Source organism: Quercus lobata, chromosome 6 (assembly GCF_001633185.2).
Source record: "Quercus lobata isolate SW786 chromosome 6, ValleyOak3.0 Primary Assembly, whole genome shotgun sequence".
NCBI classification, from domain to species: domain Eukaryota; kingdom Viridiplantae; phylum Streptophyta; class Magnoliopsida; order Fagales; family Fagaceae; genus Quercus; species Quercus lobata.
In genome coordinates, this window is record NC_044909.1 from 11,529,801 (window position 1) to 11,557,377 (window position 27,577).

The 27,577-nt window shown below is 33.4% G+C and overlaps 3 protein-coding genes and 1 non-coding gene across 10 annotated transcripts; 1 reads left to right on the plus strand and 3 right to left on the minus strand.

Moving 5' to 3' along the window:
* Positions 1-4,854: 4,854 nt before the first annotated feature.
* LOC115994065 (calmodulin-binding transcription activator 5) lies at positions 4,855-14,225 on the plus strand. 7 transcript variants are annotated; one of them, XM_031118081.1, is made up of 14 exons: positions 4,855-4,965; positions 5,080-5,287; positions 5,858-5,983; positions 7,067-7,182; positions 7,694-7,782; positions 7,896-7,941; positions 8,069-8,198; positions 8,559-8,663; positions 8,749-8,804; positions 9,634-10,050; positions 11,325-12,040; positions 12,370-12,916; positions 13,356-13,664; positions 13,746-14,225. In XM_031118081.1, the coding sequence occupies exons 2-14, from the start codon at positions 5,236-5,238 to the stop codon at positions 13,791-13,793; spliced, it is 2,757 nt and encodes a 918-aa protein (XP_030973941.1). In that variant the 5' UTR covers positions 4,855-4,965; positions 5,080-5,235; the 3' UTR covers positions 13,794-14,225. The 7 variants fall into 7 exon arrangements, with proteins under 7 accessions (XP_030973941.1, XP_030973943.1, XP_030973946.1 ...); XM_031118083.1 differs by having other exon boundaries at positions 8,069-8,180; positions 8,550-8,663; XM_031118086.1 differs by having other exon boundaries at positions 8,069-8,180; positions 8,556-8,663.
* Positions 14,226-16,859: 2,634 nt separating this feature from the next.
* LOC115994359 (GTP-binding protein SAR1A-like) lies at positions 16,860-19,701 on the minus strand. The gene is made up of 3 exons (XM_031118478.1): positions 19,389-19,701; positions 19,170-19,301; positions 16,860-17,641 (listed from the first exon to the last, which is right to left on the minus strand). Exons 1-3 carry the CDS (start codon positions 19,515-19,517, stop codon positions 17,321-17,323), a joined length of 582 nt encoding a protein of 193 aa, XP_030974338.1. The 5' UTR covers positions 19,518-19,701; the 3' UTR covers positions 16,860-17,320.
* A 4,214-nt stretch (positions 19,702-23,915) lies between these two features.
* LOC115994360 (GTP-binding protein SAR1A) lies at positions 23,916-26,917 on the minus strand. Its single transcript, XM_031118480.1, has 3 exons — positions 26,481-26,917; positions 26,246-26,377; positions 23,916-24,561 (listed from the first exon to the last, which is right to left on the minus strand). Exons 1-3 carry the CDS (start codon positions 26,607-26,609, stop codon positions 24,241-24,243), a joined length of 582 nt encoding a protein of 193 aa, XP_030974340.1. The 5' UTR covers positions 26,610-26,917; the 3' UTR covers positions 23,916-24,240.
* LOC115951057 lies at positions 25,171-25,297 on the minus strand. The gene has a single exon (XR_004083193.1). It is a non-coding gene; the product is annotated as a small nucleolar RNA snoR83 (small nucleolar RNA).
* Positions 26,918-27,577: the final 660 nt, after the last annotated feature.

Sequence of the window (27,577 nt, forward strand, 5' to 3'; positions counted from 1 at the left end):
GATAGTTTAATAATAATAATAATAATAATTTTTTTTTTGAAGCCAATAATAATAATAATATCCCCATTATTAGTTGCTAGCGTGCCACGACCATGATGGATGAACACAACTTTTTTCAGTCCTAAACCAAGGCCACGTGTTAGTTCCAGTGCATCAATGCATTGGACCCAAATCGTGTTGGGTCCAGTGCATTAATGCATTGGACAATGCACCTAAACTTAATCCCAAGTCCCCTGAAGCGTCTGTCTCACGTGGCAAGAGGTCCAATGTGGTCCTTTTTTTCTTGCAAAGCCAACGTCGTCCGTGTGCCATACTAATAAATTTGTTTTGTCTGAATATCCGATGGCGATGGACTTCAAAACATTTGCAGAAGGGTTTTGTTAACATTTCTAATTTCTTGGAGTACTTTGGTTGGATATATAAACTAATCATTTTAGGATCACAAACTTTTACTCACATTTTGTTACAACTATCTTATATAGTTTTTTTTTTTTTTGATAAGACTATCTTATATAGTTGATTGCAAGGAAAGGTGAAAAGTGATAAGTTGATGTGATACCTAACATTTAATAGATTATCATTTAATGTAAAATAAATGGTCCATGCATGTTTTAATGGTATTTGACTTAAGATAAAAGGCATGTTATATATATATATATATATATATATAGGGTAAGACTTAAGTACAATACTTAGATGTTGTTTCTTAAATTCCTCTCCTAAGATTATGTCATGTGAATTTTTTTTCATAGAATGGAAGTGTATTTTTTAGTTAAACAACTAAATAGCTGAATCTTAAGAGGGGAACCTAAGAAACAGCACCTAAAATACTGTACCTAAATTTTATCCATATATATATATATATATATATAGGGAAATGCTAATGAATGCTCTTAGGATATAGGTTAATAATCCATTTAAAGAAAAATTTTATGTGAAAAAAAAAAAGGTAATTAATGTTTTGACAACTTTTTTTATTTCCCATAAAAGTGGTGTTAAAACTTTCTTAAAATAGATTGTTAATCAATGCCCTAAGGGCACTCGTTATCATGATTTTTTATATATATAGACACACACACACACAAGGAAGAGAGAATCTGAAAATGAGATTCGAATTCAAATCCTCAATTCAATGACCAAAAAAAAAAACTTTATAAGTTAAACTAACTTTAATCTATGAATATATTTATTCATAATATCATGCGACGCCGCTTATTTTACTGAAAACTGAAAATAATAAAAAAAAAATTTACAGATTACTGTTCACACCAAAAACATTGTTCATTTGCTTAAGTGCTGGTTAAAAATTAAAAAAAAAAAAAAAAAAAAAAAAAGCAAAACGTGGGACGTAGACACTGTCCCGACTCATATAGATAAATTACCCAACTCAACTTTTTTTTATTTTTTTATTTTTTTATGAGAATTACCCAACTCAACTAGTCTAGGCTGTCTAGCAACTACACATAAAAGAGGAAACATAGAAATATGTTTGTGTAACCTATGTCTTGGTTTTTTTGGGTATATGGTAGTGGTGTGAAATTCACGAACAACTAAAGGCATAATGTTTCCTCAAAAAATACTTAAGGCATAATGATAAAATGTCTTAGAAATTATTAAATCACACTTTATCCATAAACTATACCCTCTAATATACTTACTCTTTTAAATTATGAAAATACACACTTGTTGGAAGTTGGTCCCATTTTTTGCCCCCCTTCATGTTTCAACGTTCAAGAGCGGAGAACTCAAGTAACAAGTTTGTGGTACTAGTGGGAATGCATTAGTTGTTAGTTGTGGACCTTTTGTTAGACTCTTCTTTTCTACTTAAAATTCTTAATTGTGCTTAAAAATCTTATCTATATTACTTTAAAAAGTTTAAAAATGAATGAACACTGATGAATACCAATAACTACTAAGTCCAATCACGAGTCACAACTCACAAGTCTCTGGTGTAGCTTGGCCACATTTTCTCCTTTCTTTCCTGTTGCGCATGATTATATTTATGATTAAACGTGTCCTTAATACTACTAATCAACTATCATGCTTAAACATATTTATCTTTAACACTGAATAAGCATGGAAATTGTTTTTAGTAATTCTCCCTATTCAACATCAATTCACGTGATTTACGATTAATAATAATAAAAAAAGTGAGATGTGAGAATATAGTGAGATCATGCTAATGAAATTTAAGTATTGGCATGCTTCTCAGTTTTCAAAAGTTATTAAAAATTCACATGTTAGCAAATCTAGATTTCTTAAGGTTCTCAAAAAAAAAAAAAAAAAAAAAAAAACTTGATAATTTATCTATAAATGGGTTTTTTAGATTTAGTCACATCATCTCCCGTAAAAATAAAAAATAAAAATTAGTTACATCGTTAGGAAATTCAATAGATACCAAAACAGTAATAATAAATGTTTTCTCAAATGTTTACAACATTGCAAAATATTTATTAATGGGTGGTTAAAATTTTAATAACTCTACTATAAATCTTTACCATCCAAGTATCTGTTCCACAACTAAGTTTTTTGTTTTTTTGTTGTTTAGAGTCTCTTTAGGTAATCTTGCTGCTGGTTGCTCCTCTTCTTCTTTCTTTTTTTTTTCTTTTTTTTTAAAAGTACTACAACCTACATTTTCAACATTTTCATAATAAGTTATAGATAGTAAATTATTATTAGTTCTAATTTAAATTATAAATTAAATTACTTTTTTGTCCACTCGTAATAAACAAGAACAACCTGTCACTTAAAATTTGTTGTAAAAATGTTTTGAACATAATTTTTTTTTTAGCCCAAAAATAATACAATTACTATTGAGTTATTTATTCCTAATGCATCTATACTTTATTTATAATATATATAAAATTGAAAACATTTAACTAACCTCATAATATTTTCTCCCTAAAAAAAAACCTCATAATATTTTGTCATAGAAGATTTTAATGTCTATCTATATATATGATTTTAAAATTTAAATTTTATTTCATATTTAAACCGTTCATTAAAAATTTACCAACCAAGCCTGACGCAGACTTCTCTCCCCCTGCAAAAATTAAAAAGATTACAAAAAACACTGTGTTTATTAATTATCTATGCTTGTATGCAGTATGCAGATAAGATCAGGTGGACTATTTGATACCTCACATAAGATCGCTACTCTAACTTTTTTAAGCCGTAAACAAAAAAAAAAATACCCCCATCCAAGTCCATTTCCACGAAAATGAGATTATTTTCATAAGTATATTTTGCTTATTTTTGGTTATTGTGCAAAAATACAATTATACATTAAAATGAGTGGTGCTTTAAAATAAATTAAAAAAAATAAATAAAAAGTTGAGTGAAACAGACTATATTGTATCATTTCTACTTATTAATTAAGTACATCCCAGTGTAGCTCTTTCTCAACAAATCCCATTGCCGACATCAATAGAAGAACTAGAAGTCTAGCAGCCCTGAAATTAAGGGCCTTTGAAGGTGACTCCGAGAATGTTATTCAACAGGAGTGAAAGATGGTCCTTAATTGCTTAAGCTCATTTTGGTTATGTCAATGAAGTTATTAGAGCATGTGTGACGGGGCCTAGAAATAATAGTTTTATTTATGTAAAATGCAATGATAATGCAATTGTTCATGTTCTAGCAAAAAAGAGTTAGGCCCTCTTTTATAAAGTAGTTAAACAATACCTTTTTAATTTTAAATAATATTACACACTTTTTTACGTATTTTTTCAATCACACGTATTTCAAAAAATTACAAACAATATTACTCAAATTCCTCTACCAACCGAGCTCTTAGAGACTTGAAACTCAAGAAAACTACAAGTGTAGTTAGAAGAAGTACTAAATAATATTGCTCCGATTGTATTTTATGATTTGTCAAAAGCTGTGATCCAATAATATTTTAGACTTTTCATTCCTAAAAAAAAAAAAAAAAAAATCCTAATGTATTGACCTTCCTCTTTCTTAAAAAAAAAATGTATCAATCTTCCTCTCACAAAAAGCAAATCTCACGGTGTAAATAATGCATACGAGACTCACATTAATACAAGAATAAAGTAAGGTATATTATGTTGTGTATATAAGGTAATTTCACTACTTTAGATGACTTGATTACAAAAAATAAATAAATAAGCTACTTTAGGTGATTTTATAATTGACATCACTTTTAGGCTTTATTTGTTTTTATATTAACATTTTTTGAAAAAAAAAATAATTTTTTAAAAAGTATTTTCTAGATAACTATTTCACTTTTTTTTTAGTAACCTTAAAATGAGTTGGATAATTGTAATAAAAAATAACTCTATTTTACACCAAGTTAAATAAAATAGTTTTAACCTTTTTTTTAGATACTACCAAACACAATAAAACCGGGAAAAAAAACTATATTTATATAAAATTTTCCATTAAAACAAATTATTATAAACTAATTGCCGCATACTATTTTAACAATTATTCATTATGCATTTCATTCTCGGATTTCGGTGGCTCAGTTTATAAAAAGCCAAAGCGAACAAGTGATTATAGTCTCCTATTTATTTGAGAAATAATTATATAATCTCTTACATAATAATAAATCCTATTAATTAAATTTATATATGGTATAAACATATGGTACCCACCAGACGTGTGAAAGAAACCATTTTATTCCAATTTCGGCTCTCTCTTAAAATCTTATCCTACACCGTCCAACACAAACGAAAGTCTTTGTCCCCGCATATTGACCAGTTGACTATTTTGTTACTCAAAACCGTACAAAAATTTACTGTAAAACCCCAGAAGGAAAAAAAAAAAAAAGTCCCCACTTTCCTTTTCAATTCTCTACTTTTATTTTAAAAGGGAATATTTATCTGGAAAAAAAAAAAAAAAAAAAATGAAGATACAATCATAGAGCTGAAGAATTGGCTTTTTTCTCATTCTCATAGTCATTTCGAGTCTTCCGTGTTTCTTCTGATCACTGTTCATCACCAGGTACTTCTATCGTTCCTTCTCTCTCTCTCTCTCTCTCTCTCTCTCTTTTCTATTATTTATTTTTATTTTTATTTTTATTTTTGTAGAGTATTTATTATTGATGTAGTTGTGTAGATAGATACTAATCAAAGTGCTAGTGGGGCTGAGATTTTGATGGGTTTAAGGTGCAAAATTGACAGTTAAGGTTTTGAGAAAAAGAGATAAAAAGAATCCTAGGAAAGAACGTTTCTTTTGTTTTGAGGGAAGAAGGTTTCTTTTGAGGTTTTCACGATGGCAGGCCAACTTGTTGGCTCTGAAATTCATGGCTTCCATACATTGCAAGGTATGTACACAAATTCTCTCTCTTTTTTTATGTGAAATGGATTATTTTGGAAAATGGGGGTCTTTGAATTTTGATTATTAGAGAAATATAGAGCTTTTTTGGAAGTGATTTGGAAAGGAAATGAATTTTTTGGTGTTGATAAAAGGTACGGAAAAAGTGCTTTCATGTTGTTAGGTAAAGGAGTGAGGATTTTTGCTTAGGATTTTTTTTGGCTATTCTAAGCAAGAAAAAGTAGTTTTGAAATGCCAGAAAAGAAGTAAATTTGTTGCTTGTTTGATTTTATGGTTTAAATTCTTTTTTTTTTCCTTATAATTTGAAAGAGAGAGTGTGGTTTTGTGCTATTACTTATTACCATTTGTTGGACTTCAAATAATTTTGTTATGGGAATTTTTTTATTGTTTTAAAATAATTGATAAACGGTTTGGAAAGTACTTTGAATTGGAACAATAAGTTTAATTGGAATTTATTTTTTATTGGTAAGGCTTCCTTTTTGTTAATGAATATTTAATCATGTGCATCTTGATCAAATTCTATTCTGTATATTTTTGTGGTTCCTTTTACCATGTGCAGATTTGGATCTTAGGAATATTAGCGAAGAAGCCGGTTCAAGATGGCTCCGCCCAAATGAAATTCATGCAATACTCTGTAATTACAAGAACTTCAGCATCAATGTCAAGCCAGTGAACTTGCCCAAAAGTAACCACCTATATCTATAAATTGTAATGCGATTTTTATAAACCTATAAACCTGACTCTGTAGTCATGAGTAATCCCATATATCCCCATCCAATTTTGACATTTTTTTTCTCCAAATATATTAGTCACAACCAGGGGCGGAGCTAAGGGGGGTCGAGAGGGGGCAATTGCCCCCCCTGACCTCACCCAAACCCCACTCCCTTAATATATATATATATATATATTTATATCTTTCTTTTAGATTTAGTCTTGCTTTATATATGTTTCTGTTTGCTCTAAGCTTACGGTCTTCAACTCTGCATGTAATTGTGCTACGGGGCTGTCACTCTTGGCTCCACTTTTAATACACTTTTCTTGGCCGGTGATTAGTAAGAAGCTCCATTAACTTCGTATAATAATGACTATATATTGATTTTTTTAAAATCTTTTACTTATTTGAAAAATATACTTGTAGTCACCTATGAAGTATCTTAAGTACAACAACATTTATACTAAATCTAACGTTACACACAAGGGGAAAAAAAAAAAAACTTAACACTAACATTATATTTTATATGTTAATCAATTTTTTTTTAATTAGTTAAGTATTTTTTTTAATTATACTAATTAAAAAAATTGAAATTGATTTTTTCTTCAGCTCTTTATTTTCATCTTGCCCCCCCTAAATTAAAATCCTGACTCCGCCACTGGTCACAACTCATTGTGTAACTTGATTATTTGATTTTTTTTTTTTCTTAATTTGGTTTTCACCTTTAACTTTATATCTAATATATCTTGTTGTGTGCCCTTGCCCTTTTGTCATAACTCAAAGCTTAAATGGTCACACAGTCACATGATGGGCCGTGTGGCCCATTCTGCCTATTTGGTGTATATGATTGCATTAGAAGCTTTTGCAAGTCATGTTACATAGGACTGTAATGCTTTTTTAGCTCTTATATATTTTAATTAAAAGCAAAGAAGCATTTTTTTGCTTGGGTTGATAAACTTTACATGTGTTTTACGGAGTTTCTTTTATCAAGTGGTATACAATATAAATTACTTCTGAGATTGTTGAATTGCCTATTTTGGTTGTGTAATGTAACAGGTGGCACTATAGTCTTGTTTGATCGTAAGATGCTTAGGAACTTCCGGAAAGATGGTCATAACTGGAAGAAGAAAAAGGATGGGAAGACTGTTAAAGAAGCCCATGAACACTTAAAAGTGAGGTTCTCCCATTTTCCGATATGTTTTATGCAGCATCAACTTACATATATGCAACTCCTGGTTGTACTTCTTGCTATATATATATATATATATAAACATGTACTTTGACATAAGGCTACGCGCACACGCACACACACACACAAACATATACATACTTTCTATGTCTATGTATATAGGTATCCTGGAAGTTTTAATTAATGCCCCCCTTATATGCTATATTTGATTGCGGTATGTACCAATGGATGTTATTTGTAACAATTCTTGGGTATATGTGTTTCACCTTGTGTATGATTATCATTTATGATATTGTAGCTTAGTTTGCTATAGTATGAGTTCCAATATTTCTAGTGTTAGTGATCTCTGGAATCCTGATTAGATGTAAATTCTGTATTGGCAATTAATAGTTATGGATATAATAGAAATTATGAGGTTAAAAAATTTCATTCCACTTGGCAAATTCTGTTTTATAGAGGGTTTATTTTGGTTGTTGCTTGGTTTAATGGTTCAGGTTGGTGATGAAGAAAGGATCCATGTATACTATGCACATGGCCAAGATAACCCAACCTTCGTTCGTAGGTGTTACTGGCTTCTTGATAAGTATGTAGTGATTAAGCTTTATTTCGGTTGGTTTCATTGCTAAGCTATATCTGAATTATATAAAAGCTCATTAAGTAGTCTTATCTATGATTTTGTTTTTATTTTTGTTTCAGGAGCCTAGAACATATTGTCCTTGTTCATTATCGTGAAACACAGGAGGTCAGTACTATCATGGCTCATTTCATTCAATTTCAACCTTTAAGTTTCTTTTCGCCATATGCTTTGGTGTGTAAAAAGAACTAGATTTTCTAACCTTATATTGGGCTGTGGCTGACTTATGATACAGTTGCAGGGATCTCCAGGCACACCTGTCAATTCAAATTCTAGTTCTGGTTCTTCTGCTCCTTGGCTTTTGACAGAAGACCTTGACTCTGGTGGTAATCATGCGCATTATGGTGGTAAGAAAGGAATTTTAGGTCATGTTTAGCTCAACTTTCTATTGACTGAAATCTACAATGCTTTCATAGTAGAATGGTTTTTTCATTTTAGTAGTACATTTGGTATTTTTGAGTTTAGAGAAAGTTAGAAGTGTTCATTCTTTATTTTTATATTTGACTAGTCTAGCTCAGCAAATTGATACCATGACTTACTATTACTGGTAGTAGTTTTTTTTTTTTTTTTTTTGGGAACTGTATTACTAGTAGACATTGACTATACTCTAATAATTGAACCCTTCTCTCGAAAGTGGATATACAACATTCTTCTTTTTAATATATTTTTATTAGTTATAAAAAAAAAAAAAACGTTCTGACACTTGCGTTTTTTAGAATCAGCAGGAACTGTCCAGAATCACGAACTAAGGCTTCATGAGATTAATACGCTAGAATGGGATGACCTCCTCCTGACAAATGATCTTAACGACTCAATTGTACCTAAAGGAGGTAACTAATTAGATGCTATTTGCAGCAGCCATTGGCTACACAGAAGCTATTCACTGTGCATTTTCTTTCCTCTTCTTTGTTGCAGCCAAAGTTTCAAGTATTGACCAAACAAATCAAGCACTAAATGACTCCTTGCCTTATGTAAGTAGGATCATTCATACTCTAAATATGCTTCCTATTTGTCCTTCATTTGAGGTTTTTGCTTTTGGGGGGTGGGGGGGGGGGGGGGTGTTAAACTTAAGAAAAACTTCCCTCATCTTGGGTCCTTTTCTTCTCCTTTTGGGTACACCAATGATATTATGAATGCTGTACAGAAAGTGAATGGTTGATTATAACCTAAGGAATCCTAATGTACGTCAGTTTTTACTTTTCTTTTCTCCCACAGTAAAGTAATTTTTTTTTAGTTATCTGACATCAGTATTATGAGAGTGGAGCACACTTTTATGGAATCAGGGAGTTATCTTTATTTAATCAACCAAGTTTGTTGCTCATGCCATTTATAAGTTCTGCTAACACTGATATGAGGATGTTAAGCTATTCTGTGCAACGTTAATGTTTAGAGCATTAGGCCATCAGGCTTCACGTGTTTAGTTCCATGACTTCTCTGGTGGTTTTGCTGTTTACTGCTCAGAAAAATCATAGAGACACTTAAATTTGCACTTGCAAGTGTTTGTAGTCATTTTTGTTGGCCCTGAACCATTATGGCAGGAGAAGGTTTAATTCAGAGGGAGAAGAAGAGGCAAAAATTGGCGTAGTTATTGCATTTTTTTTTTTTACTTTCTAGTAAGCATCTACACATGTTTTGAAATTTCTATGGCTGCACACTGACTTGACATATACCTTTCACTGTGCTTCTATGAACAAACCAAGCTGCACTAATGCTATGTATGTTAGCTTTGGTTAGTACTATTTTGTTTGGTCGCTGGTAAATTTGGTCCAAGATCCACAATCTTATGGTTTGTTATTGCAGGGAGTGAACAATTCCTCAGCTGAAGTTTCTTCTTTCGGTAATTTGACAGAAGCAAGTGCTAGGAGTGATATCATTTATTCAAGTTTCCCAGACAGTATTTATGACCAGGCAATGAAGGGTCAATTAAATGCAAACGTGCCAAGAAGGGATTCTATCACTATGGGAACCAATGATTCATTAGATATTCTGGTCAATGATGGATTGCAAAGCCAGGACAGTTTTGGAAGGTGGATAAACCAGATCATGGCTGACTCACCAGGTTCTGTGGATGATTCAGTGCTTGAATCCTCAATATCATCTGGTCATGAATCACTTGTCTCTTCAATGACAGATCATTCTCAATCTTCTGTTCCAGAGCAAATATTTAGCATAACAGACGTCTCCCCTGCATGGGCCTTTTCAACTGAGAAAACAAAGGTTTTTTTCTTTTGCAAATGCCATACATTTTTTTTTTTTTTGTTATTCTTAAATTATGACTGTAATTCTTTCCTGTTTGCCTTATACGTTTCAAATGCCTTCAACCAGCCTTGGAGAAGCAGGTTGTATTTATTAGTTTTCAGACGGAAAAGATCTGTCAATTTTAGTTTGTTGCATACAAGGTTGTTTAAGCTTCTAGGAAGTGAAACTTTTTACTCTGCATGTAAGCTTGCACTAATAACATCATTCTGTATGCATAACAAATTGTAGAAAACTACCATATAATAAATTATTTTGAAGATTCTGAAGAGAGAGAGAGAGAGGAGATGTTCCAAGTTCCAACTCCATAAACTGCTGTTAAATATCTTAACAATCTCACTAAACAGTTCTAGGAACTTGATTCTGTTTAGTTTTGCCATCTTGTTCTTGTTTGTCCTCCCTGATCTTATTGATCTTTGTAATTTAGGTTCTTGATTTTTGCCACTGTAGTACATTTCCAGTGTACTTGTTTGACTTTTTATTCTTAATAAAATTTCTTATGTTAAAAAAAAAAAGAAGGGTGTTTTGATGGTTTAATTTTAAAATAGAATTTTGTTAACATCTCTAGTTCACCTTCCCCATTAAGCATTCAAACAAACCCATTTGAGGATCTGGGAGAACCATCATGGATTGTGATGGAGTGGAAGGGTTTGTGTGCATTGTGGAAGAATATTTGGGTGATTGAGAAATACCATATCAAATACATGTCTTTAATTAGGAGGAATGACGCTAGACTTTTCAAGTGATGAGTTTGATTTTGCAAAATTTTGGTCTAACTTTTGGACCAAGCAGGTCTTAAATTTGGAGTTACTTGTGATACATACTGATATTTGTTTGAGCTTGGAGGAGCTGAATTCATCTTTAGCTTTTTTCCTATCAGGATCTTTAGAGCGACAGAGTATTGATGTCCACCAAAAGCTGATGGCTGGCAGCTCCTTTCACATATGTTTGAACCAACTAAACTAAATCCCCTCAAACTTAATAAAAATCAGACATGTCCAACTTGATCTTCATTACTTTTTTAAATCATAGAATAGATTGGTCATAGGGTTTGAAACTGTCTGGGCTAGTTAATGTTTTCCTTGCAGTCAGGCCTCTTGCTTGGCACAACAGGTAATGATCAAACATGATCATGAATGAACCACTATGTATATGGTTTGAATAACCTAGGGAAGCAGGTTGAAATACTTATTAAAAGTTAAAAGCTTTTGACCTTTGTTTAATTGTTGTTGCAGATCATAGTCATTGGATTCTTTCATAAAGAGTATCTACATCTAGTGAAGTCCAGTCTTCTTTGTGTCTGTGGCGATGTCTGTGTTCCTGCAGAAACTGTTCAGGATGGGGTGTATCGCTGTTTTGTGCTGCCACATTCCTCTGGATCAGTAAACTTTTTTATGAGTTTTGATGGTCACAAACCCATCAGCCAAGTTCTGAATTTTGAGTATCACATTCCTTCATCAGTTGGCCCAAAAAATTTGTTAGAAGAGAAGATCAAGTGGGAAAATTTCCAATATCAGCTTCGGCTGGCTTATCTTCTCTTCTCTACTTCCAAGAACCTTAACATTCTGTCTAATAAAGTATCGCCAAATTCCCTGAAGGAGGCTAAGAACTTTGCCCACAAAACCTCTAATATTTCGCATAGTTGGGAGAAATTTATCAAGTCAGTTGGAGACAACAAAGTGCCATTTCCACAGGCAAAAGATGTTCTGTTTGAACTCACTTTGAAAAACAGACTAAAGGAATGGCTGTTGGAAAGAGTTGTTGAATGTCCTAAAGCCACTGTGCGCTCTAAAACTGCTGAATATGATGCCCAAGGTCTAGGTGTAATACATTTATGTGCTATTCTAGGATATACATGGGCTGTTCCTCTATTTTCATGGTCCGGCTTATCATTGGATTTTCGTGATAAATATGGATGGACAGCTCTTCATTGGGCAGCATTTTGTGGAAGGTATCTCTTTTATTTATCCTATTCATCAACTGTTCAGATTTGCAGCATCCTATTTGACTCTTAAAGCTTTTGCATTAACTTTCCCAACTTTGCAGCAACCTATTTTATTTTTATGTCTAAGATTTTTCTGTTATTACTAAAATTGATTTCATGCATGTTTGTCTAACATAAATAATTCTCAAGCTGATTCCTGTAAAAGATAGCATGGTTTTGTGTTTGCTCATATTGCTTACATTCTGGATTTGGGAGGATAAGTTATACTTCTTCTACTGGGCTTGAAAAAGCCATCTCCGTCTTGGATTATTTATTTCTGAATTTCCAATGTGCAGGGAGAAAATGGTTGCAGCACTTTTATCTGCAGGTGCAAAGCCAAACTTGGTCACTGACCCTACGCCAAAAAACCCTGGGGGATCCACTGCTGCTGATCTTGCATCTTTAAAGGGTTGCGAGGGCTTAGCAGCTTATCTTTCAGAAAAGGCTTTGGTTGAACAATTCAAGGATATGAGCATAGCTGGAAACATCAGTGGCTCCCTTGATACTAGTGCAACTGATACAGTGATCACTGAGAACCTCAGTGAGGATCAGATCTACCTTAAAGAGACTTTGGCAGCTTATCGGACAACTGCTGAAGCTGCAGCACGTATACAGGCTGCATTTAGAGATCACTCACTAAAAGTACGGACCAAAGAGGTTGAGTTGTCCACTCCCGAGGATGAAGCACGCAGTATAATTGCAGCAATGAAGATTCAACATGCCTTTCGCAGCTTTGAATCAAAAAAAAAGATGGCAGCTGCTGCCCGTATCCAATATAGATTCCGCACTTGGAAGATCCGTAAAGATTTCCTTACTATGCGGCGCCATGCAATCAAAATTCAAGTAAGCCTTCTTTTCCTGTCTTCTCGCTGGCATAGTTGAAACTTGGATAGCATAAAACATTAGAACTAGTATGAACCACCTAGGACGACAGAGGCCTCAATTCTTTGGCTTGATCAAATTCAAATGTAATTTTTCAGTCAAGATGTTTTCTTTCAGCTGACCCTAGAAGCAATCAGACTGAGTTTAGCCTGATTAACATGTTTAACTAAATGTAAGCCTGTCATATATCCATACAGGATAATGTAGCATGGGCAAGACAGCCTGAACTACCCTCTCTGTTAGTGCTTGGAATAGTTGCAAGTTGTCAAGTATAGTTATGACTTGTATGTAATAAAATTAGATTACATACTTTCACCCAATACCTTTTAGCCATAATGTGTAAACAATATTAGATTTGAGGTTCTAGAAAAGATGTTTAATTGCACCTTTCCCAATGCAGGCGGCTTTCCGGGGATTCCAAGTGCGGAGGCAGTACCGTAAAATTCTCTGGTCAGTTGGGGTGCTTGAGAAAGCAGTTCTGCGCTGGCGTTTGAAGAGAAGGGGTTTTCGTGGTTTTCAAGTTGATCCTATGGAACCAGTTCCTGATCAGAGGCCGGAAAGTGATACTGAGGAGGACTTCTACCGGACTAGTCGGAAACAAGCTGAAGAGCGGGTTGAGAGATCTGTTGTACGTGTTCAGGCCATGTTCCGTTCAAAGAAAGCACAAGAAGAATATCGGAGGATGAAGATGACCCATAATCAAGCAAGGGTAGGTTCCTCACAATGAGTTATTTAATATTAATATTAAATTTGGCTTAATAATTAACTAATTTAGTATTGTTTTCTGCAGTTGGAATATGAAGGGTTCCTCGACTCTGATACTGATATGACTTATTAGGTGAAGAGACAGGTTGTGCAGAGAAACTGGTTTCTCTAAGGTTCAGATAGCAGGGAATCCAATTGTTATGGATGGTGTGCTTAGCAAATGATAGTTCCAGAAGGGTGGTGGCTCTGTTCTTGTGTAGCCTGTACATCTTGTAAATGCCTAGAAAGAGGTTGACTTGAACTTTTGGCCCTTTCATTGTGTTTAATGATGTTGAGGGGGCCATTCGTTGAGTTGTGGGTCCTCTGTTTCTTTTTGGTTGTTGACCCCTCTTGTTAGTGCATTTAAGTAAAAGATCTAGGACTTGGGAGGATCTACTTGAACATGGAAGATAGGAAACCATGTAGTCGTCAAGGTTGACATTAAAATATGAATGGCAAGATAAGTAACCTTAATGAGTAAAGACTCCTTGTTCATTTAAATAAATAAATAATCCCTTTTCCATTATCTTTGAATATGATTGCCAAATCTGAAAGTTTAGTGATACAACTCATTTCGCATCATTTCTTGTTGAGAGGTGATGTGTTGTGATTGGTATACTATAACTGCAGTATAAGTGAGAGATTAATGTGAAAATAATGTTATATCAATTACAATTTGTTATTTTAATCCATTTTAATAAGTATTGTGATTAGTCCATAACTAACCAAAGAACCTTAGATATGGTTAGAGAATAATAGCTCAACCAAGATTTCCTCACCTCCTGCTTCTAAATTATTATTAGATGAGTCTAGTTAACGAGTGTCTTTAGGGTATTTGTTAATGAATTATTTTTAAAAAGTTTTTATACAACTTTTATGAGAAATATAAGAGACTAAAAAAAAAGGTTGTTTCTTTTCATTTCTCATATACAGTTTTTAAAAATATTTCCTAAATGAATGATTTAAGGTATTTATTAACAAAATTCTTATTTAGATGATAAGAGAAAAAGAGTAAGAATTTTTTTTTTTTTTTTAACAAGATAGAAATTTTACTCTAACTTAATCTAAATGTATATGTATGTGGGGGTGGTAAAATTGGACATGACCTGCAAATTTGACACGACACGACACGAAATTAGCAAGTTATAGGTTAAGGTTTAATAGGTTAGTGTCATACTCGGGTTGATATGACTGACCCGTTTAACAAACGGGTTGAGTTAGTGTCCAATTCATGGAACCCGTTTGACTTGTTTGGCTTGCTTAATTAAATGACAATTTACCCATATACCTTCCAAATCCTAAGTATAACTTATTAGTTGTTGTGGTTTATTTTCTTTGACATATTATGATTGATTATTTGTAATATTGAGATATACTTTAATTTTAAATGATTATTTGTGATATAGTTACTCATTAGTTCTTAATTTTATATATATATATATATATTTTTTTTTTCACAATTCAATTTGGTTAATACTATTTTTTTTTTTTTTTCATTTTGATAAAATCTGATAAACAAGTCGGCATGATTGACCTATGTAATAAATGAGTCGTGTTAGGGTTGAGGAATCTTGATCCGTTTAATAAACAAGTCGGGTTGGTGTTGACTAATATAATTAGATACTCATGAGTCAACATGACACGAACCTGACACGCGAATACAAATTACGACCCCTATATGTGTGTAAAACTTTATTCTGGAGACTTGAACCCCAACCCTTATACCCTACACTCTACAAGCACTTATATTTGTAGAGTAATCATTACATCAAATAAAAAAGAGTAAGAGTTAACTTATATACAGATTGGATTCAATATTTTATTCATAAATGTGTAAGATTTGACTTGTATACGTATTTAATATTATTCGTAAATGACCAAAAGAGTCTTATAGCAACTTTTCCTCACCTATTGCCTCTCAGATTAGTAATAATAGATAATAAAAAAAGTAACCATTGAGTTGTATACATATTGGATTCCCTGTGGGCTACAACATTTACCACTGAACTAAATTGTAACACTATGTTATTAGGGATTAAAAATACATTTAAGTCTGTGGTACCTTTAGGTTCATAAATGAAAATTTCAAGATTAAAATTGTATTCACGTCTACTTTTTTTTCTTTTCCTTTTTTAGTAAAGTATTCGCATCTTATTTAATGTAAGAATTGCATTGCTAAGTGGTTTTTTTTTTTTTTTTTTTCAATAAAGTTAAGGACATAACAAAAATATTCACAAATTTCATAACATTTGTTAATTAGCCTGTCATTTCATACATGAGCCTATTATAATGTATGTTTCGGTTTTTTTTATATATATATAATCAGACTCCACATATAAAATGGTGTACTAATTTTAAAATATTGAAAATATTGTGAAGTTTTGTTGTAACTTTTTAAGATGAAATATTATCTTGTAATCGTTGTATAACAGTAAATACTCTCTCACAAAACGTGGATCCACCCACTGGTGGGATAACATGTGTGGTTCCACACACTGGTGGGGCAAATGTATTGTGAGAGATAGGATATACTACCTCTCTCTTAGAAGACTTACCTACCAATGATTTCAATTAGCAAACGACTCTACTTGTACACGGCTTATTCTAAATTTAAACAAAATAACATTTGACTCTTTTTTTTGGGGCTAAAAAATAACATGTGACTCATAGAATAGCTAAGCACGCCAGATATTTTTTTAACGATATACAACTTGGCTTGAAGATGTCGCAACTTTTCCAGGTAATATAAGCAAAATCTAAATCTTCTTGTAGTAATTAAAAAATAAAAGGTTTTTCAATCTCTTTGACCAAATAAGCGATGGATTGCTGATATTTCTACTCCTATTTCAAGTATAAAGTTGTAGTTTATTGTTGTAGACCGCTTCTAGTGATAAAATTTCGGTGACCGTATTTAAGTTTACAGCCTCAAACCGTTGACTTTCAGAATGATCACATGTGCACCTAAACCCCAAAGCCATGAAGGCTGTATAAGAAGCAGCCGCACAGAGATGCGAGTAAAGTTGATTCTTTTGCTTCCATACAATCTAGTTTCGCAAAGCTCAGAGAGAGAGAGAGAGAGAGAGAGAGATTTTCCTACGCATGAGAACCAATTCAATTCAATTCAATTATAGCACAAATTTTTAGCTTCTAAATAAATAAATAAAAGAAAAGGGAAGCATCCCTAATGAATTGATTTGATGGAGTTTGAACTTTGAAGTTGACCTTCTGTAAACATTACAACCACTCAACTGATCCTCATAACCCTTTTATTTTTTGAAACATCGATAGTTGAGGGTGAAGGGATTTGAACCTTTAAAAACACTAAGAGATTCCAATTGAACTACAAGACTCTTGGCCACAATCCCTTTATTACTTTCTGCAATTTAGACATTTAGTTACCAATACAGAGTGAGGAGGCAGACAGAACTTATCTTTCCCTTACCAAAAACAGGTAGAAAACACACCTAGTCTCCAAGCTAATTATGCTGGCTATTAGCATAGACAGTATATATATATTTACTTTACATCAACAACTATGCTTAAAATTCTCTAACACTAGTTCAAATGTAGAGACTGCAGCAACAGCAGGAAATTTACAATCTCGGTAGCCTATCCATTTGCCTACTTGATGTATTGAGAAAGCCACTTGAAGCCTTCGCCATATCCCATCTTGCGTACAATGCTGCACATGAAGACTTCAAGAGGGCGAACATTGGAGTCGGCCAAATTAACCTTACCCTTACCCGTGGTGAAGTTGGTCAGGCCCATATTGTAGCGCAACTCATCCTCTGAAGCAGCATAAGGTATGTCGATCTTGTTTCCCAAAATAAGGAACGGAACAGTTGCCAAGGACTCATCAGAGAGTAGCGCATCAAGCTCCTTTTTTGACTCTGCAAATCTCTCCTTATCATAAGCATCAACCAGGTACACAACAGCATCCACCTACATGATAAAAGGTTGCAAATGATCAGTGAGGTATCAACCCCATCCAAGAAAGTTTTACTTGAGTCTTTTCAAGCATCACCCCCACCACCACTGCTGTGGCTGTAAGTTGGACTTTTTGTTCCTTCCAAACCCATGAGTAATTCAACAACAACAATAGTTGAAGAATAATCAGTTTGCTTTGATAGCAACGGACATGAACTCCCAAAACACCTAAAACTACAAATGCAGAGTAAACAATATGACCATGAAGATATAAATTTAAATAGATAACACCTATATGTAAATCCCTTGTCTCTTTTTTTCAATATGGTATCCACACAGTATCATAGCAACCACTAAAGTCGAGTTAGTCCAAAATCAGAATAATTAACAATAGTGTCAAGTTTGACACTTACACCTACCATAAGAACAAGTGGAGGGTAAGGTTGTGATTTCAAAACCCACTGGGTGCATGTACAACTTACCAATCAAGAAATTCGAAGAAATTAGTGAGCCATGAGTCTATACATCAAACAATTAATCTAATCAGCCATGAATTTCAAATAAACATCCCTAAGACAAAATATGCATTAATTTTGTTCTACACAATAACCTAGCTATATTTTCTACCATCTACAGCTTCCCTAATCAATCACAATTATTATTTTTTTTTTTTGACATTTAATTAGTTAAGCAAAGTACCTGCTTCGAAATTCTTTGTGAAAACACAAGTGACCTCCTTTTCTTTAATTTTTTATTATTATTTTGGATAGATCTAATAAATCACAATTATTATGAAATAATATTAACAACAAAACAAACAGTTTCACTAAATGAATGGATTAGCCAACCCCAAAACTTAGGCACTAAGAGTCTAAGACTTGGTTGTTAAAGGTTGTACGCAGTACACGAAAGTCGCACTTTTGCAGGGTCTGAGAGAGATCATGGTAGGCAGCCTTACCTCCAATTTATTTGAAAGGCTGATTCCTGGACTCAAACCCACGACTTGTTGCTTTTAGGATCAAGACTTGGTCGTTGTTCACTAAAATTACACATTCAACCCAACATTCAGAGTCAAAATCCCCCATGGTTTCAATTTTTAAATAGTTAAAACTCCAATGAAAAGCTAGATGTCACAATGACCTCATACCTATTCTTCAAAATCACCCTATTTAAGGGTGTTGGGATTATAGGTGTGATGCTACTGGACACGATTTTTGTAACAATTTAAAAAAAAAAAAAATCACATTCATAAGTTGCGATTGGAAAAACTTCCCTTTGTTCACGACTTGTTGAAATGACATGTTATGATTGATATACAATAAAAATGACTATCGAAGTGATGTTACACCAATCACAACAGCACACTGCAGAAAAAAATGTGAACTTTTTCCATGTCTCTAAACATTGCTCATAGGGCCACTACTCAACAGCACTTTTAGTTGTGAAATTTTTTATTTTTTATTTTGTAGCTATACTTATTGTAAATATTAATAAACAAAAAATTAAATTAAATTGCACATAAAAAAAAATTGAGAAATAAAACCTTAGCGTAATAGTCCTTCCAGACTCTGCGAGCGATTTGATGGCCACCCAAATCGAAAGCTTTGAACTTTATCTGCCCAATACTCAGCTCCTCCGACGTTGGATACTGCGTCGGTTGGTGCTGCACTAATCTCTGCAAAACCAAACAAATACAAAATTTGTATAATTTATACAATAAGCAATACAATAGCCTCTGTTTGGTTACTGAGAAAATTTGTACCTCGTCTTTAAGCATGAAAAGCAAGGTGGTCTTTCCAGCATTATCAAGCCCTAAGAACAAGATCTTCGCCTCTTTTTGCCACAGACCTAGTGAAGCCAGAATTCCATAAAACCAATCAAAAAGAAACATTTTTTTTTTCGCTTCTAAAAATATTTAGTGAAGGAAAAGGATTGGTTCGCTTTGAATCTGAGAAAATTCTCTGGAAAATATTGTATGGATAGTGAGAGTTGTAAGAGAGGGATTGAGCTTCGTTTGGTTCGCTAGAAAGTGACGGAAAATTAGAGAGAAAATGGAAAAGAAAAAAAAAAGTTTTATTTTAATTTTTGAGTTTTAGGGGTTTTATTTTATATTTGGAGTGATTGATAACCGGTTTGAACAGTGAGAATGTGTTGGCGTTGTGGTGTGAACAATGCTGACGTGGCCGGTGAAGGGGATACATGACGGGGATCAGCCGGTTGTGGCCTTTGGTGTCTGACGTGGGGGAATTTCATTGGCTGGTACGCGTCATTAGGATGTGCCAACCAAGCCATCGATTTAGAAACTTGCGGAAATGATGTTGTCTTTGAGCCCATGGTTACGTGGAAGAATCCTTTATTAATTATTTTTTCTTTCTTAATAAAATGTTTTAAATTTTTAAAAGCACTTGCATCAATAGTTGTATAATAAAAAAATATATGCATCAATGCATGGTTGCATTTTGAAAAGCATAAAATAAATAATTTGACGTAAAATGTTTTGAAAAATATGTAAAATAGAAAAATATGTTTTTATACTAAAATAGATAGAAATTTTCGTTTGAGCCGATGCAAATGCAATAAGTACGTCGCCATAACGAACACAGCTTTGAAACCCCTTTTTTTTCAATTATTTTTAAACAATTTGGGGAGGGGGATTTAAATAAGAAGGTAGATCTTCTAGACAAATACTAACATTAGAACAAAATAAAATAAAAACTTTCCGTTAGACTTGTGAAGCCATCAACATGGTCACTTTAATCTCATTTCTATGCATAAAAGTAAGGAAAATTTTTAAGTACTCCCTACAAACCGTCTCAATTTGTCATGAACAACTGAATCTTTTCAATAAAGTGATCATATGGACAGTGACTATATTCTATGACTCGAACAAGTGTCATCACACTCAAAAATAGAATAAAAATTTCCAATAACTTGGGAGAAAAGAGGCCTTGGACAAGGCTTTTTTAGGCCACGTAAGAGGTTTTCCTATTATCCGTGGCTAGAAGTAATCGGTAATGGAATAAGAGGAGCAGCCAAAGGGGGACCTATTTGCATCTAAAAAGTGATACAGTCTACTTAATATTGCTCTAAAATAGAATAATTCAGTTGGTCAATAGCCATGGCAATCGTGAACACCTATTATTAGAGAATGTAATACAGGGATCCAAAAAAGAGAGGGAGAGAGAGAATAAAATACAGGATCCAAAGAAACTTGGATTGGAGAGAAAGAAACTTGATTCCAGCTGATAACACCGTACAAAAAGAAAAACATGGAAAAGAACATTTTAGTATAAAATGCAAATAGGTAACATAAACTGACACCAAAGGCATTGAAGGGAAGACTTGCACAGATTGCTTCAGTATGATGGACACTTACTATAAGAGCACAGTTTCGGCAAAAACACAATTCTGTTGCTATTATGTGAAAGTAGTTACATACTCACCACTTTTATATGCACCCACGTACTCGTAATCATCCGTAGTTTTTCATAGATGGTAAGTTATAACTGATAATATTATTTTTATGGGTTTGTCGTTGACACAAACTTATTGCAAATCAATTACAACTTATCACCTCAATGAGTTGTAAAACTTACCACTTTTACAGAAGCTTACCACAAACACAAAATCTTCACATAATAATAACTTATCACCTTGATAAGTTGTGAGATTATGTGTGAATAAGTGTGTCTTTTATTTTTAAAGAAAAAGTGTGTGTGCATAAATAATTTAGGTGTAATCTTAATTCTATTAAAAAAAACGTTTTTTGTGATATTGGGTGAGAAGGGTTTTTTGTTTTGGTAAATTTTACATTTATTTTACTTCAAACAAAAACAACATTAATAAAATAATTTAAGGATGCTTTCAAATAAAACAATGAACTTTTTGGGTTTGATTTTGGGGTTTAGATTGATATAAGTTTAAAAGTTTAGGATTTAATTTGAAACTAATGAAACTATAAGGTTTAATTTGTAACAGTCTTAAAATTTGGGGTTTAATTTGAATGTGATTGAATTTTAAACTACCCTTAAAGTATAGATAATAATATAATTTACCATTTTTCTTAATGGGTGGATTGAATTTTAAGAGAAGTGAGAAAAGAGTGACTGTTTTCGTTCTAAAAGAGAGTTCTTTACTTTTAACCTAAAAAATTTACTATTTTTTACACATATTAGAGAGAGAGAGCAACAACACAAACTCTATAAGAAGTCCACTTGTGTAAAAAAAATTAATCTTTTTAAAATCACTTGTGTCATTTACAAAATACAGGTAGTAAATAGGGAGTATGCCAAGACCAACATGGCACAATAAAAAATCCACCCACCCTAGGTGGGTGTGATCAAAGGCTTTGGTCAATTGCCTATATGATGTTGAAAATTGAAACTATCTCAATAAATGGAATTGAATTGCTATAGCAATTAGAGTTCTAGGTTGTCAATAGGTTGGTACGAACTTAAGAGCGTCATATCTTTTTGGCATTGTTTAGTTTCTCACATTGTTTGGTTTCTTTTATGAGGAGAATTAAAGTTCAATCTCTCCTACTTTTTGTAATAATTGATAACAAAAATTTGTTAGTTGGTTGGCTTGGCTTAGAGCATTCCCATCCAAGAGTACAAAAACTCTTAAAATGCAAAATTGAATACATAATACACAAAATTGACACCACATCTCTCTCTCTCTCTCTCTCAATTACATAGGCATAGAAAAATCTTTTGGGCCAACAATGGAGGAGATGGGGCTTTGTGTCATGCATGGCTGAGGGCTTCCAGCCGGCGTGACTGGAAATCTAGGTGTGCCAATGGCCTACCAGGTTGGGCCTAATAGGCTACCAATGAGATTATGTTAGCATATTATTTTATTATTTTTATAAAGAGAATCATTTTTTATAAGGAAATAATCAATCTATTTTTTTTAAAGGAAATAATCAAAGAATTTAATACTTAATTAATTTTTTTTATAGTTAAATCAATTTAATTTTTTTGTTTTGTTGATGGAAACTTTTTTTTTTTAATTAAGGCTTCAAATAGTTTTTTATTTTTATCTTTAATAAAAAAAATATCATATGGTTAATTCAAATTTGCTAGACTACTAGAAAAATATATATTTAATAAACAAAGTTTAGCACAATTACTTTAAGTATCTTAATGGTTGGGAGAGTTCTCTTAAGAAATTCTTCTACAATATCTCAAGATCAATTCTTCATATACCTCTTATATGTTTTTGTTATAAATTCTAAGTTATTGGACTGGGCAACGGCTTAGGCCAACGGGCTGGGCTACTAGGCTCGCCCACCAGGTGTCCATCAGCATAAAAACTAGCCCATGGCCTAACCCACTAGGTTAGTGGGCTACCCATGGGCCTCAATAATAATGGGCCAGGCTACCCATTAGCCCGATGGGCTGTCGGGTTTCTAAATTAGGCCGTGGGCCATGAGCTATTTGATGACCCTTAATGGAAATCTATTGACCTGCACCCAATCCAATCCATTGTAAAAAAAATTTGGCAACAATTAGATTGGATTGGATTAGTTTTGGTAGATTAGTGGGTTGACTACACACCTCTAGTGGTGGTAGATATGGGTTCCATGGTAGTAGGTTGTTGGGTTAGGAATTAGGAAAAAGGAAAAAAAAAATGAATATTTTAATAAAATATGATACAAAATAATAAAAAATAGGATGTGAGATGTGTTTGAAAAGTAATTAGGTAAAATAGATAAAACTAGTTTTTGGTGATGTAAAATAAATTTTCATTGCATTCCCCGGATGAAAATGCTTATCCAATTGCGTAAAAAAATTTGGTAAGATTTCTATCATCAACATAAATGATGTTACTCTAATAATAACTTAGCAACCTAAACAAATGAAATAAATAATTCCAAAATATTTTACCGTAGATACAAAAATATAAAAAAGACGACCACGCTCAATTAAGAGTTAGGTGTCAGGACACATCAAAGCTGATCTCCCTTATTATAAACGTGGTTCAATGCGTTGCGATCCCCATTAAGTTTCACTCTCAACTTGTTCTCAAAAAAAAAAAAAACTTGTTCTCAAAAAAAAAAATTAATAATAATAATAAATAAAAATAAAAAGAAGAAGAAATGCTCCCAAGTCTCACCTACCATGCGTTGGAAGCTCCTCCTTGTTGTCATAGTTTAAAGAGAAAAATGGAACAACATTGTCATGGCCATTGTTTGAAAAGAAAAATGGAACAATATTCCTTGACTAAAACACCCTTGATTTATTGACTATCATCAGAGAAGTAGGTTATATGACAATGGCAAGAGACATTAGAAGAAAACAATCTTTTTTTCAACCAATAAATGTACCATGATACTTCAAAATTTATTATGAATTCAAAACAAAAACAATGCTCAAATCAGAGGCAGAAAAACTAGCAGAGAACAGTAGCCCAATGTCAAAGCTTGTTTGGAAAAGACAAATTTGAAATTGCACGTTATATGGATAAAAAAATTATGCAGTTGAAAATCCTTCAATTCCAATGAAATAAATAGTAAAAGATTTCTCTTCCAATCTCATTGCAGTCAAGCGCTTCAAAATTGCGGAAGGTTACCACAAGAATACAGTGCCGATCATTATCCCCCTACTCTACCTCTACTTGATATATTGGGAGAGCCACTTGAAGCCTTCACCATAGCCCATCTTGCGAACAATACTGCACATGAAAACTTCCAAGGGCCGGACATTGGACTCTGTAAGGATCACCTTCCCCTTGCCAGTTGTGAAATTGGTCAGTCCTAGATGATAGCGTAGCTCGTCTTCTGAAGCTGCATAAGGAATGTCAATCTTGTTCCCTAGCACAAGAAACGGAACATTAGCCAGGGATTCATCTGAAAGGAGGGCATCTAGCTCCTTCTTTGATTCTGCAATTCTTTCCTTGTCATAGGCATCAACAAGGTAAACCACTGCATCCACCTGTTCATGGATGGAAATATAAAAATAGATGGTCAGCATTCAATTCTTTGGCATGTATATATATGTTCCAAAAGGGTCATTGTCAAAATCGATTTGCATTTTTAAACTTGAGGGCTAAATGAGTTTTTCTCCTTCATTCGGTCGCAAAGAGCCGGTATGTTAATGCCAGTTCAAATGAATTAAACACCATAACCAGGATCGAGACCAACTTGTTCTTTACATGGTATTGTACTCAGAATTTCAAAAAATATTAGGTGCTGGAAATCACTTTAAGTCTGAGAGAGTCTATCATAAAACATTGAGCAGAGAAGAACCAATGAAGTATTCATTCTGAAATTTATTGAAAGGTGATACAACTAAACGGGGGAAATATTTACCACTGAGCAAACTTTAAATTCATTTTTCAATGGGCAGGTCTTCCCACTCGATCTAAACAAAAACTACGGTGGAATACCACCTCAATGAAGAGAAGCAGCCCCAATTTGGATCTTTAAATCTCCAAGATCAACAAATAACCTTGATCTAATAAATCTACAGCTTCTCTTTCAAACCTGAAATTGACCTCTTTGAGAACAGGTTCCACAAGACATGGTGGATTTTTGAAGGAAGTTATGTATGGAAAGCTACTATTAAAACACCTCCGGAAAGACAAAAAAGGTGCTATCAGCGAAACTTCCATTGTTCAATATTTGCCTCCCATGAATCAGATAAACATAAGAGAAGATATATCTGGGATTATGGAGGCATAGCACACTAAATCATTGCGGCTAAGGGAGCAGGCAATACTTTTCTTTCTTCTGAAGTTCCACTTGACTACTAGTTGGATTAAAAATCATATTTTGACAAGGCAGCAAAGGATTTCTCATGTGTACACAAGGAACTAAAGCTAGAACCATGAATAATAATTCAATAAACTTGCACTTATTAGACCAAACCTACGAAGAATATGATTCCAATAACTCAGCTAGAAAGCTGACCCTTCTCACAACTCAAGGATGTTCAAGATTAAAAAGAATGAAGAAACGCTTTATTCAAAAGGGTAAACCTTATGTGCAGTTCTTTAGGGAAAGAACCTTATATTTCCAAATTAAATTCAACCATGTGGCTGACCAGCGGAGCACAAAAGATGTTATCTGCCCCAAAGGACAATTGAATTCAATTATGCGGTTCATTGGCCAATACAACCGCATGGTTTTTAATTGGGGAACCAAAGTACAATTCTGAAGGAACTACCTAAGTTCCTGTTCAAAGTTGTAGGTAATATAACAGCCTATAAGATTATCAAAGAAATTCTGTCATTGGTTTAATTTATAGTAAAAGTATATAGTAAAATCTAATACAATGAGATCTGCTTATAGTTTCCAGTAGTTCATACAAATAATCTCAATCAAAATCAAAAGATTCAAAGAATCAAATGAGCATGAATGACTTTCAAATGTAACCAATCAATTTATCCATTATAAGATGTTCTAAAAGAATCGATTGACAAATCCACGTGTAGAATTATAGTGTGGATCAGAAGCGAGTCCCAATCCAATAACATTGATCAAAAACAAAATAAGAGCAATCAAACATTGGATTACAACAAAAAATACATAGATCATGTTTAGTTGATACATTTTAAGCCAACACAAACATAAAATAGAGAGGACACCAAAAAGAAAGGAATCAAATTCAAATGTACCTTAGCATAGTAATCTTTCCAGACTCTGCGAGCGATCTGGTGGCCACCTAAATCAAAAGCTTTGAACTTGATTTTCCCAATACTCAACTCCTCCGAAGTTGGGTGCTGAGTTGGCTGGTGTTGCACTAGTCTCTACCAAAAACCAAAAAAACAAAACCCCATTTTCCAAAATCTCAGAAAAACAATTTCAAACAGCAAAATACAGAGAAAAAGGTAGAGACAAAAACACACCCACCTCGTCTTTCAACATGTGAAGAAGAGTGGTTTTGCCAGCATTGTCAAGACCCAAGAATAGAATCTTGGCCTCTTTTTGCCATAGGCCAAGAGATGCAAGGACACCATAGAACCAATCAACAAGGAACATGTCTTTGTCTGTGTCTGTGTCTCTTTCTCAAAGCCTCAAAAGAATGTGAGGAATTTGCTGTGATCTCAGTTCTAAAAAGACACAGATCGAATTGGTAAGGAACAAGAAGGACCCAGATCGAGCCAAGATCCAATCTTGCTGCTAAAAAGGTATGTGGGAAAAGAGGAAGGTGGAAAACTCAGAATGACAAGAAATATGGACTCATTGGTATTGAGTGTTGTTTGTTTGTGTTTTGGGTTTGGTCAGATACAGTTGAGCGTTTTTACAACTGGAAGTAAATAGCATTGGTGTTATTAATTTCACCAGGAGAGAGTTATGCTTAGCTAGCTTAGGCTGGCTTTTATTTATTAAAAAAAAGCTATTTAAAAAAAATTATATAAAACAGTTTATACATATAAAATTGTATTTGGTGGGTAGGTAAGCAATAAACATAGGCCCTTTTTGTGTTGACGTGTCATTTGAATTTTGACCATACGGGATTTGTTGCACCGTCCTAGACCTTCTACTCCAAATAAAATTATAAGAGTGAAATGTTAACCTCCGTTTGAAATTCGTTTATTTTATTAAAATTAAATATTATAGTTGCACGAATTTTTTGGTCCAAATTTGATTGATCAGGTCCTGGTCCAAAGCACAACCCACAATAAATATTTGTAGAGGATGGGTCAAAGAACTTGGCCTCAGCGAGTCTATTCAGTCTGATGCATGGGCAATATGATTGCAGAAAATAAAGACACGAAAATGGATCTCTCACGTGTAAGTTTATTTCTCTAGTTCCTCATACAGAATTTTTCGTCCCCTTCTCTAAGGGACTCCACTACATTATATAGCTCCCTTCTCTCATCTCAACCCTACACTTGTTGACCATCTAAGCACCTACTTGAGTGGCTGTCCCATCAGACGCCTTCATCTCTCCCTATGTGAGTTGCAAAGGCCAAGGCGGTACTGTTCAGGGGTCATTTCCTCAT